Source organism: Trachypithecus francoisi, unplaced genomic scaffold (assembly GCF_009764315.1).
Source record: "Trachypithecus francoisi isolate TF-2019V2 unplaced genomic scaffold, Tfra_2.0 Lachesis_group17, whole genome shotgun sequence".
NCBI lineage: Eukaryota > Metazoa > Chordata > Mammalia > Primates > Cercopithecidae > Trachypithecus > Trachypithecus francoisi.
Genome location: NW_022681462.1, coordinates 16,973,659 through 16,986,860, shown reverse-complemented (window position 1 = coordinate 16,986,860; position 13,202 = coordinate 16,973,659). Strand labels below are relative to the sequence as shown.

General features: G+C 46.7%; 1 protein-coding gene across 7 annotated transcripts in view; it reads right to left on the bottom strand.

Annotated features, from left to right (window-relative positions):
- Window positions 1-10,691: 10,691 nt before the first annotated feature.
- MEIS1 (Meis homeobox 1) overlaps window positions 10,692-13,202 on the bottom strand; it is a 140,211-nt gene continuing 137,700 nt past the window's right edge. For 4 of the 7 annotated variants that reach the window (XM_033239259.1, XM_033239258.1, XM_033239254.1 and 1 more), the window contains one exon: window positions 11,260-12,771. Coding sequence is in view for 4 of the 7 variants with exons in the window: in XM_033239254.1 (XP_033095145.1) it covers window positions 12,488-12,771 (284 nt within the window). In the remaining 3 variants the exon portion in view is untranslated. Of the gene's footprint in view, window positions 12,772-13,202 lie in introns of all 7 variants that reach the window. The other 3 variants (XM_033239256.1, XM_033239260.1, XM_033239257.1) reach the window with 1 other exon arrangement.

Sequence of the window (13,202 nt, the reverse complement as noted above, 5' to 3'; positions counted from 1 at the left end):
TCTTTCAGCCTCATAATACCATTCTTCACACAAACCACCAAATTACAGGAGCAGCCTCTTCTCTTCCCGCTCGCAGCTGCTCTTCACTTTCTCGCCTTACGTTCCTCCCCCATCTGCTACTTCTTGCTCTCTAGGTCTCCATCTCCCCACACGCACCTCTTTCTCCCTCGCCCCAGGCGTCTGGCTCTCCCATCTCCCCTGCGCCTCTTTTTCACCGCAGTTCACTGTCAGGTGTTTCCCCCCGACTCTGGCCAAACATAGATCAAAGGAAGTTCTGCATGTAAGTGATTATTGTGAGACTGAAACACTGTATGTCTGAATATTATCCAAAAAATGAGGAAGAAAAAAAGAAGATCGGAAGAGGATGCTGACTGACTTCGTCTTGGCAGGTTCCGGACCTGCCTGAGTGGTCGCAGAGCGCAGGTTGGGAGAGCAGCTCTGGGAGGCCGCCCCCTGAAAGGCCAGCCGGTGACTATGATTGCGGCCAGGGCGTCAGGTGGAGCCTACACCTGAGGCCGCCAGCTCCCTTCCGACCTTGGCGGTCAACGAGCAAGGTCATCTTTAACTCCATCACCTGGCCAGGGGAGTATTTACCTGGCTCCTAGGGAGAGAAACCGAGGCCAAGAGAGGCGGGCAGGTCGCAAGGTGCCAGGAGGCCTTCCCTTGGGGTCCATCCGGCTGGGGAGGACCCATGCCAGATCGGGGACAGCAAACTTTTGGACCATTGTGCGTATTTCCAAATGATATCAACATACTTCCTATACTGCTCCCCTACTGGAAGTCATGATTACAACTCACCCTTCTCTTTGTCCGTCAGAATCGCTTTCAGCGGTCCCAGCAAGCCAGCCTACTTTGGGGATGCGTTTTGCATTTTGTAGTGCCCCCATCCCTCCCCAGACCTATATGTCAAGGAATAGGGAGTTGAGACATGACACGTTAATGTTTTTAACAGGGGATGCGCTCTGCTCCCACAGAAAAGGAGGGAGACCCTGAGTAGAGGGTGGCCGAGAGGGAGAGGGAAGGAATCACCGCGCCGCTCCTGCGGAAATTCATATTCCGTGTGTGTTCCTCCCTCACCTGAAATAAATCCTGCTGGCCTACCCACACAGACCCAGCAGCACTCATTTATTTGCATGTCATGCTTATAATATGGTAGAAAGCAAGACGGATCTTCGAGAAGGGGAGGGGATGAGGCTCACCTTTCAGGCTCACTCTCTTAAATAAAAAAGAATTGACCGGCTGGGCGCCTAAGAATTTATCTTGAGTTTGTGGTCATTATCTCTATTATATAGCCCCGGCAATAAATAAATCGGGTAGTTACTACCCAACAATAAAACTGTAGTGTATGGGACACCTTACTATTACTTTCTTAATAATCTGCCGTTTCTTTCACTTTAAATCTTCCCAGTCATGTCTTCGCACTCGTCTACAAGGATCTATCTTCACCCCTTGAGGTACCAAACCGCTCGGATCATTTTTATATTTCGTGAACACAATAAGTTTTCCTGCCTAGACTTTGTTTTTCCTTCTATTTCTAGGCTGCCTAATCTGCTTCAAGACAAAGGGTCGGCCCAGATCAAATGTGTTTTTTCCTCCTCTCTGTTTCAACCACGTTGGGCGTCCAAGTTAATGAAGACCGCCCCCCACGCGGCAGCCAGCTATGGGGCTGCTAGGAAAAAGGGAGCAAAGCAGGCTCCAGGACACCCAGTCCGGGGAAGATGATCTGTGCTTCCGCGGTGGGCACGCCCTTGGGCGCGCGCGGGGTCCAAAGGCCGAGTTGGAGAAGCCCTGCCTAGGGTAGTTCTACCTCTCAAGACCCTCACCCCCATTCTTGATTGTGTGTGTGCCCATGGAGGGATTTCTGGGGGTCGTGACCCCTCCTACTTCTCGCAGCTCACCCCTTGACCCAGGCACAGCGCGCTACCCGCGGACGCGAGCGCGAGCAGCGTGGACCCGCCTGAGAAGTCTGTCCTCGCTCAAGTGCGGGTTCCCCTGCGTCCGCGGTCATTAAAACCTCACCAGGGGGGCTCGACCTAGGGAACAGACGCACGGGTAGGGGTTGGGAAGGGGGGAGTCCTGAAAGGTTCCCAGACCCGCGGGCTGGGGAGAGAGCCTCTGCGCTCACACCTAGGGCTCGCCTCCTGCGCGCAACTGTTAGTTACGCGGTTCCCACTCCAGTTGCGACAGGCAGCCAGGCGGGAGACGCAATCTGTTCGGGGCCAGAGCCTCGCAGAGCCCCGGGGGTCCTCAGCCCCGCGGGGAGAAGGAGCCCAGCCGACGTCCGGCCGGCGCCTTCCAAAAGCAGCGCTACACTTGCTTTCACGCCAGCGCGGAAAGTGACCCGTCCCCGCAAAGCGGACAGCAAATGACCGCTTCATCCGGGGAGCCACCCTGGCAGGGCGTCTGGGGAGGTGCGCGGGGAGACGAGAAAAGGGACAGTGGGGCGGCAGGGAAAGAAAACAAACAGACCTGCGTTGCTCCCCCTTTTGTCTTTACACCGCTTATCTCAAGAAATCAACTCAACAACAGCAAGCCCCCACCAGGCTTGTTTTTGTTTGTGTGACTTAGATCACAGATAGAACTAGGGACCAAACCTCTGAGAGAGAGAGAGAGAGAGAGTGTGTGTGTGTGTGTGTGTGTGTGTGTGTGTGTGTGTGTGAGAGAGAGAGAGAGAGAGAGAAGAGAGAGAGAGAGAGACAGAGAGAGAGAGAGACGGGGAGAGAGAGAGAGAGAGAGAGAGAGAGAGAGAGAAAGGAGAGCCGCAGCGAGGCTACTGACGGTGAAGGGACGGTGAACTTCTCACCTTTCTTTAACTCAGAACAACACGTCCTTTAAAAAAATTCCGCACCGCCGAGTGTGTGTGTATATGTGTGTGTGTTTCGCTGTTAATTGCATTTTGCTGGGATGATCTTTTACGACTCGAAAACAAGCAGCTGGGAAAATATTCACGTTTGGGACAGAAAACATTTTTTATTTATATCTTTGACATTTAAAAGAGCAGAATTAATTTGTCTTGTCTACATTAGCATTGAGAGAAAGTTTCAGAAATCTACCCGGGGGGAAAGGGAGGGGGACAAAAAGAAAAAGAGAAAGAAAAAAGAAAGTGAAGAAAGGAAAAGAAAAGCTAGGCTTGGTTTTTCTTATTTCAGATCTGTAATCAATCATTGAAATAGGAGGCAGCAAAATTGTAAAGATTCGATAGATTAAAATGCAAATGAAAGGTAGAAAAAGAAACATTAACATGGCGATCAAAGATTTAATAACCATAAATCAAGTTTTTTTTTCTGTTGCAGCTGCAGTTTGTGTGTGTGTTTATGTTTTAATCATGTTCGTTCCATAAATAAATAATTTTGAAACGAGACTAATTTTTCATTATTTTAACCGTAGGCTAAAATACTAAATATTAAAAATAGAAAGAGTATATGATGCCAGATCCCCAACCAAATAAGAGTAAGACTTGTGTTGATTGGTTAAAATCAAGGGGTTTCAATTGTATGTTTTGAAAATCAAAGTATTATGCTAAAAAATTCTATCTTAACTGACAAAGCCCAAAGTTTTATTTTCTCTTTAATATTTTATGTTAACGACAAGATACCATTTATATTACATATATGCATGGCTGCGTATCCATTCCAGTCTGAGCATTTTCAAAGAACGAAAGTGTCAGAATATTAAATAATACAAACATATATTATTTCAAAGTGTCTTGACAGAATTTCTGGTAAATAATACTCTTTAGGATGATCTGCCTTCCAGAGAAAAAAGTGATGGTTCAACGCAGTTAAAACTTTTCTAGCTTTATTTTTAAAGTTATTTTTCCAAGGGGGAATATTTTAGCCGTTTATTTTATTATTCAATTTAAGGTTTAATGTCAAAGTGTAAAATTATCAGAGATCACTCTAAATACTCATTTTCTCAACTATAATGAAAGTTTTTCATTTAGATATTTTTATGTAAAACATTAATTTTTATCATTAATTTATACATATCTAGAACTTTAAAAATAAAACACCTGGACTTAGTTTCTCTCTCTCTCTCTCTCTCTCTCTCTCTCTCTCTCCCTCTCTCTCTCTCTCTCTCTCTCTCTGTCAACATCTTATTAACATAGAGAGGACATGTATTTTCAGAAGATTGGAAACTTTTTTTTTCTGCTAATACAGACTTTCAATGTTTAAAATAAGCTCTTTGCTTAATTCTGCTTTTGAAGGAATGATTCCCCTTAGTATACTAAAATGATGGGTTAGAATTGTTTCAATTTCTCCTCTTTCCACAAATGATCACCAAATCTGGAATACATTCCTTTCTAAAACCTTTAAGTTGAATGTGTAAGCTAAGTTAATGTCCACTCGCCGCCCCCCGCCCCCTTCCCGGCCGAACAATCACGTTTTCACTGTGACAGTCCAATAATGCATTTAGTTTAAAATTACACTTGGACCTTTTCTCCTTTGTATTTTTTCATTTACTTCAGTGAAACAAGATGACTTGATTTTCATGGGATTACATGAACTCCATTCAGTGTTACTGGGACATTTCTGCTCAACTAAATACTTGCCTTAATAGACAAATGAACTTCTTTTTATTTGCTGGAGTTTGTAGATGGTTTTAGATAACAGTGTGCAACTGATTTAGTTATTGTTGTTGTGAGAATCGAACAGCCACAAAAGTCATTTATCTAAACCGAAGAGATATGACTCTGTAAAAGGGAGAAGCAAGGGCAGAATCATGGGGAATTATTTCAGTTTATAGCTATTATTAATTAAACTGGATGTGGTTTTATTCTGGTCTTTTAGTACTGACCTTGTTAAAAGCTCCCAGCTACCTACATTTTTCCCCTCACCCCCATTTTTTTCCCCATTTATTAGGACTCACGTGGATTAGGATTGCCATTTCTATATTATAACACCAAGCAGTTACAGTGTAAAATCTCGTGCGCCTTCGGAGGATCGCACCCCTCCCAGAGAAAAAAGAAAAGAAATGCTTTTTTTTTCATTCAGTTTTAGCATCTTGTTTCGTTGAAATGCAAGACAGGTACTTGATTTAGCATTTAAGCAAAAGGTTACACAAACCGCGTTTTAGAAAGTGTTGGGATGTCCGACAGGGTCAGCCCTAGATCAGATCATTTTTTGAATGCAGACCTAAAGATAATGAGTACTTGTTGTATTAAAGGGGACAAACAGTACTTTGGCTTCCTCTGACCCCAGAATGCACGGCTCGGTTTCATTGATCATCCTCCTTTATGAGATAATGCAATTACAAACATCAATAAGGGGCTGCAAGGGGAATCATTATGCGGTGACAGTGATAAATGACGGTGCAGAAATAGCATGCTTTTCCCCCCTAACAATCCAGGAGCCCAGGGGCTCCGGGGGCTGAACACAGTCGCCAAGGAAACAGATGACATCCCAAACGGCACCAAAAGGAAAAAAATGAACAGTCTTTCTTTGCCTTTCACTCTTTTCCGTCTTCCAAAGAGTTAGTTTTGGCTCAAGCAGCAGCTGCTACACAAGGCATTTCGTTATTTCAGACATTAAAGACTGGAACGGGCAGTGGGAGTCTCCTCCCCTTTCATCCCCACCCCCACTAGATAACACACAAAGCTCGCTGTTCACAGTTTAGGACTACCTGAAAATGCAAGTCTCAAAAATCAGATTGGGATGGGGTGGAGGGGTGTCGGGAACGTGGATTTGCACAGCCCTTGCGTTGTGTTTCCCCTGCTTTTGTCCAGTGGAAACTGAGTCTCCAGAACAAGCTGGCGCCTCGCGGGTCGGCCAGTAAGGGAACGGGTGCGCGTGGCTCGCCTCCATCTCCCCGCAGTGCCAGACGCTGCTCTGTGCCAAGGCGGGGGCTGAGGAGCAGGCGACTGCTGGGAGTGTTTGCTGCTGTGCTGGGTTTCTTTGGGATGGAGTTATCAATGGGCGCAGAGATCGCCCCTAAATAGAGAAATCTGGTTCTTTAAAGCCTCTGGGTGCCTTCAGCAAGCGGCTTCAAAGGGGCCTCACTGATCATTCCCCACCCACCCATGCCCAGAAAGGTGGGTGAGGTAGATGGGCGCAAAAAGGCGTCGGGCTACCAGACTTCTGCGACGGCCCTGAGGCTGCGGAGGACTAGGAGGGGGCAGAACCTCTGGACGCTAGGTGGAGAAGGGGAACTTGCCACTTTGGGGGAGGGGAGGAGGAAGAAAGAGTACTGAGGTGTGAGGGAGGCCTAGGAAGAAAGGCAGAGGGAGGGGAGAAGCAAAGCAAGCAAAAGCAATCCCACCCTTCCAGGAGGTCGTCACCCCGCAGAAAACAGACACTGGGTTTCTGACACCTGCCCAGTCCCCCTCGGCGTGGAGTTAGGGACCCCCGCTCGGCGATCCCTGCCACACACGGCCCCCACCGGGAGGAGCGGGCCAAGCGGGTGCGCGAAGCAGGTGACTATTCCCTGCTTCCCCAATCGGCGAGGTCCCGGGACTCGTTTTCCGCCTGGAGATTAAGATCATTGCTCGCGTAATGAACTTAATGCTTTAGGGTAGAGGTGAGTGTGTTTGAGAGTGGGCAGGGGTAGAAATTACCGACCCGATCGATGGGAGACTGGCTTAAAACTAAATCCCTTTTCTCCAGGGCTTCACCGCCCGAGTTTCCCCGCAGTGGGCTGAGCGCGCCAGGATGTCAGGAGTCAGCGCGCGGAGGGGTGACCCGTGGGGCGCGGCAAGCCAGAATCGAGGCCCTAAAAATGCTTCCCCCATCTCCCGACGGAGACCCCCAGGGTACTATTTTCAGAGCAAAGGCTCTTTAAAGCTCAAACGTTGGCGAACTGATTGCTCAATACGTTGTTTGTTTTTCCTTTCAGCTCCGCCTAGGGAGAGAATGTTTCAGACGCCTTGGCTGGTAGAGCGGGCCGAAAAGGGAGCCCTCCCTCTCCCCGTCATCAGCTGTCTTCCTCAGTTTCCTGACTCCCCCTTTCTCGCTCACTACTTTTTCCCCAAACCTTGGAATTCCCAGCCTCCCGTAGTCTCCTCTCCGTGGCCAACCTAAGTGAAACGCGCCGCTAGCAGCCAGTGGGCAAGGCATGGCATGGGAGACGAAAATGAGACAAGGAAAAGTGCCCAGCCAGGCAGGGCGCCCCACTACCCAGTTCCACGCCTCTCTCCATCGGCGTCCAAGCTCCTACCCGGGAGCTTTGCAGCATGAAGTGACGTTTTTACTGCCTTCCCATGGGCCAAGGGCCTGCGGGTATCCGAAAGGCTGGGCAAAGTTTGAAGAGCTTATAAAGTGATCCTGAGGAGCTTCTGCCTAGGACGTCGGGGTGCGGTCTACGGCTTCCCGGCTGCTGCTCCAGACTCCGGCACTCTCCGCCCAACGCCCTCCTAGCTGGCCGTGCGCGCATTCCCTGTGCCCTCGAGTCCCCAGGCTCTCTGGGTCGCGCTCCCAGGGCCACTATGGGACTCTGGAGTCTGGGGCCCCGATGTGGCAAAGTCTATTAGGAAGTCTCCGGGCTACTACAAAGCACTCTGAGAGGTTCCGAGGAAAGAGGACGCCCACCCAGGAGGTGCCTCTCCACAGCCTCCTTCGCAGACCCCTGGTCGCCCCATCTCCAGAGACAAAGTCAATAGGCCCTTAGACTATACTCTCAGATGGGGGTGAAGAGAGGGCAGGAGGGTAAGGCAGGAGCCTGTGCAGGGCCCCCGGCCAGAGCTGTGGTCTCCGGGCAAAGACCTGCCCGCCCACGCACTGGGCCTAGGCCGGGACCCAGCGCATCGTGGGACTCAGGAGTAGCACGTCCTGACTGGACCTCCGCGCAGCTGCCCGCGGGATTTCCTCTCGCGGCACGGAACCGGGCCCAGCCCCAGGACAGGAGCCTCTCCCCTCCCGCTCCTCCTGCACACTTGGGGCACACTGCACACAGCAACTAACCCAGATCGCAAAGTTGAGCGCGAAGTCTGCATGCCGCGTGGGAGACGCGAGAGGGAGGGGGAGGGCAGGGCTTGTGTTTTTCTTTTTCAGAATCCTTCGACTTCACTATGAAGTTTGCTGGTAGGCGCCTGTGCTCCGGGGTCGGAGCCTCCCACCAAGGCTCCTTCCCCTCCCCTTCTCCCCGCCCCCACGAGCCGAACCAGCCGCAACCTCCGCCCGGACCTGGCCGCCCGCTCGGTCCCCCTGACCCGGACCCTGCACCCAGGTTGCCGCGCCGCCCTCCCGGCCTTGCCCCCGGGCTCGGCTGGGGGCGCTTTTCCCTGGGGCGAAACTTGCCCGCCCGGCTCACTGCAAAGAGACACCCGCTGCCTCCTGAGGAACTCCTAATACCATCCATACAGCTTTAATGCGTTTATAATTCGATAAGTGATTTCAATTTGAAATTGTTAGTAACTAATTTTATGGGTAATTTTTCCACATCAAATATTTAAGCATCAGATTAAGGGAGCCAGTTCCGACACTGGATAATAAGGGGGTTTCCCCCACTCCGGCACCTCCGCCTCCCTCCGTTTCCTACCGAGTCGTTTTTCCAAATCCCCAAAAGATGGCAGTCGAAGCCGACTTTCCTCTTTTCCTGTGGCTCTGCGAAGGGAGGGGGAGAGAGGAGGATGGGGGAGTGCGAGAGTGGCGGGGAGAGGAAAAGAGAGAGAGGAGAAGAGAGAAGAAGAGGAAGAGGAAGAAGAAGGAGGAGGAAGAGGAGGAGGAAGAAGAAGGAGGAGGAAGAGGAGGAGGAGGGGAGGAGGAGGAGGAGGGGAGGAGGAGGAAAAGGGGAGAGAAAAAGCTAGACGGTGCGTGGACTTTTCAAACTAATTCTTTCACGCGTTTCTAATGCAAGCAAAAAGCAGTGATGAATTTCCTGGAAAAGTCCTGGCAGAAACGAAAGCCAAAAAACGTGCCTTGTGGCCTCAGGGTACGGGATGTGAGAAACTCAGCACATTCAAGCTAAACCCTCATTTTAGAACAGGAGAGGGAGAGGGAGACCCAGAGAGGAACCGACTCGACTGATTTGGGGGTCTTTCTTTGTATTTTAACATTGTATGTAAGTACTACACAACTAGGCAACGTGTTTCCTCGAGGACGGCACTCTGCGAATTACATAATGAGGGGAAAGAGGTAGGGGTGGGGAAGGGGAAGGGGTGGGGGCAGACTGCAGTGGGCGGAGGGGAGACTGGGGCGAGCAGCGGATGAATTGCAGACCAGTTGCCAAAACTTTTTTTTTTTTTTTTCCTGCTGCTGCTGCGGCTGCCTTTGCTGCTGCCTTTGCTTTGAATGTGGGTAACTAGGAAACAGCAAGCCGTCTGAGAAGACGGAATTTCCAACGTGTAAAATGTTCTTAACGGAACCATTGAGCGAGTGCAATAAGGCGTGAGGGGGAACTAATCTTCCCATTTAAATGTTTGTGGCAATTTTATCTAAATGAATTTTAATGCTAAACGAGGGTAATTCCCCATTTGTAGCGCGTTTACTTCTCTTTCCTGTGCTTCTAAAGCAGTCGAACATCATGCAATGAACAATAACAATAAAAATACTGTCAAGGCATATTATTCATTTTGAAGGTGTTATAATTACAGCTGATTAAATATGATAGAGTAAAATATTTTTTAATTTTTTGCAAAAAATTAAATCATACTAAAAAGTAATCTTATTCAGCCAGAGCCAGCCCCCTCCCCACTCCACCAAATAAAAATAAAAACCAGGTACAATTTTGTGCCCTTGTTTAGAGGAGGGCGTTTTGGTTTTGCCTTTTAAGAAACATCAAAAACACTCTCAGCACCTCTATTATTTGCCTCTTTCGGATAAGCGTCCTCAATAACCTCTGAGCTGGCTCTGAAATTTACATGAGGAAGGGAGGGCATCGAGGCAGGGGAAGAAAGGAACTGCGAAGAGCGAGGCTCTCACCTAAATGGCTCACAGAGCGGGGAACGCACGGAAATAGCAGTTTCTTTTTTCTAATTCCTGGACACTGCTGGTCTCGATTCTTCAGAGTCACCATATTCCCTAACTACTCTTCACTTGTAAACCTCCCTCCCCTAGGGCCTCTCTCTCTCTCTCTCTCTCTCTCTCTCTCTCTCTCTCTCCCCCTCTCCCCACCACATCTCCTCCCCTTTCTTTCCCTCCCCCACCCATCCTGAGCCTCCTCAGGAATAAAGGCTGAAAATAACCAACTCACCCGGGCATGTACTGGGGAGGAGAAGCAAACAGATGGTTAGTTTATAAAGTTTATTATTAATTTTTAAAGTAAATAAATGGTTGTTAACTGCTAGTAACCACCTATCAAAAGAGAATGATTTCACTCATATCGACTATTTAGGTAGAGGAAGAATTACCAGTGGGTCAACAAGGGAGATTTAAACAATCCCATCTATGGGCTGGGGAGGGGTAGAGGCGCTGCCAGAGATGGCTGCAGTAGGCTGAGCCTTGCTCTCTGTGCATCCACGTGTTTAGAAACCAGCAAAAGGTGAGAATGCATTGCTGCTCCAGCAGGTGAGTCAGTCAATCACACATCACCTAGTAAAGCCAACCCACAGCTGGTTTCTCTTTTCCGAATAGAAAATAGAATTGCTAAGGACCGGTTTATAGGGTGACTTGGGCCTGAGTGTCAGACTTGAGTTTAAGGCTCTCTCTCCTCCGACCCATCCTTTGTTTACAAAGCAATCACTGCTAAAAGGTTTATTTTTTAAAACGAATTTGCCTTAATTAAAATATTTGTATATTTTCCTTAGCTTTAGGAAGCACTTTTTATAGCAGCAATTTTATTTAAATAAAATTATAAGCTATTCCAGCTTAAACATATTATTTTGTACCATTTAGCCCGCTGCCATGCTGAAGTCTTGTACAGCTGTTCTGGAAAATTGGTTAATAACCAGTTTTATCCAATGAGAACATAGAGCATATTTATAAAAATTAGATTTTGAAGTCTGGTCTCTTCAATTCGTGTAGTTAATTTCCTAATAAACATATACTGCTCATCCTAGGTAACATCCTTAGTAAAAGACTTAACTTTGTACTTAGGTTGCCTTTATGTGCAAGAATAATTTCAATGATATTAGATGAGTAATTCTGTTGGATGTAATTCTGAGTCTAGAGTTAGTTTAGTGCCTTTAGGCCTCAAATTTGCTGATATTAGGAGTTCATTAAGTCAGCTTAAAGAAATCAGTGGTTATTGTTAAATAACTTATTTTGTGGTTAAAATTGTCAAATACATATATGGCTTAGGGAGCCAAAATTAATTTTTCTATTTACTGCATTAATCTTTAAAAATCTGGGGGGCAGTAAACAAATGTTTCAAGCAGTGGAGTCAGCATGACAAAAATAATCTTGTTTTTATTTTAGATCCAGATTTCATTACTGCACTCAAACGACTACAACTGGGCTTGGCGTTATTATACAATCCAAACTGTTTCCATCAGAAACGCTAAGACTCAGTGTGCAATGATTGTTATTAATAATTAGCTCCTTGGTTTCTTGATAGAAAAAGGCTATCAACAAGCATTTGTTTATCCACAACAAAAAGTATAATTAGCTTATCCCACTTAGTAAATCTTGTATGCATGCCAACTCATACCAAACTGCTACTTTTACAAAAAAAATTGCAATAATACAGTTCATTTTTCCAGTCCTTTTTGCACAAAATTTATTTACAATGTCTACATAAATGCTCCAAGGTGGGACTATGAAAAAATACACACATGACTGATGCTTTGCTCAGAAATAAAGTCAACATATTAAAAATAAATCTTCAGTCTATGTTTTAGAGCTGCTTAAAACAGGAAGTGATGTATAAGGTGGTGGTTGTTGCATGGGGACAATGATGCTTGATGTGACAATTAGGCTTCTAAACACACAGCCTTTTGGTTTCCATGCCTCCTCCTACCAGTCTCCTTAAGACACTGCCTGCAACAGCTGATTAATCATTGTTGATGACTGTAGTTTTTCCCATCCTTCCCGATTTACATCTGTTCAGGCCAATTCAAATATGGTGAGTAAATGAATTAGACATGCAAATTCAAGCCCCAGGCTAGAGAGAGGGAGAGAGAGGAAAAGAGAGAGAAAGAGAGAGAGCGTGCGCATGGCTGAAATCCTAGGCGAGAAGAAAGATTCTTCTGCCTGATAGTTATTTTAATGCTCTAAAAATCCTGCAAATCAGACCTTCCTGTCCCTTGCAGGATAACTGTAAGGCTTTTTAATGTAAGGAGGCTTCTGGAGGAAGTGAAGAGCTATGGAAACAACACACATAGTGTGGAAAAATTTCACATTTTTTTTAAAAAATCTATAAGAAACAACGTAATATGGATAACAGTATAATAGCATTTACAATATTTCACTCTTTGTTCTCTTAATGTCTTATATAGTTATTTAGCATGTCCCCCAAATTGACTTCAGTTGGTATTTCCTGCTTTTTAAGGTCCCTATGAAGAATTAGGGATGCTCCTTGGTCCAGAGTAGATGCCAAGAATGGAACTCCACAGTCATTGCAGAAAAAACATGATTTGAAATCAGTCACAATTGCAGACAATGCATATTCCCTTAAGCTACTGAGCATGAATGTCCATGACTTGTCCACTCATTGTTGGGTCTCCTGTATTAAGAACCGTGGGGCTTGATGCTGACATTGGCATTCCAGGGTGGGGCGGTCCTCCATGCATCATCACTGTTGGGTGGTGAGGGTGTCCAGGAATGTACGTATGCATGGGGGGCCCATGACGCAGCTGAGCAGGATGGGGGGGCATCTGGGGTTGGGTATAACTTGGCTGTCCCATACTCACACCCATTGGACCACCCCGGGCTACATACTCCCCTGGCATACTTTGCAGCCCTGTAAGAAATTCAAAAGAAAGAAACAAAAAGAAAATATTATGAAAAAGCAATAGTGCGGTTCTGGCTATGACAATCCTATAAAAGCCAGGGAACACTGTGATTAAGGGAACATGGTCTTGTAAAACATTCTTTTGATTCATACAGAAGAAAATAAATGAGAAACATCATGCTGGAAACTCATATTTTGCCACTATTTTCCTTTCACTGTCACTGTTATCAGGTCCGCCTACTGAGGTCTTATTTATTAAAAAGAATAAAATTGTTATTTGAGGTCTGGTCTGAAGAAGCACTTTTGTCTCCTGAAATATTCTCTACCAAGAATACAAGAATACACTGAGCTGGTCACCAAACATCTCACAGGACGCTGAACTAGACAGGCTCACTAAGGGTGATTACTTAGCAAAACCTGTACTTAAAAAAAAAAAAAAA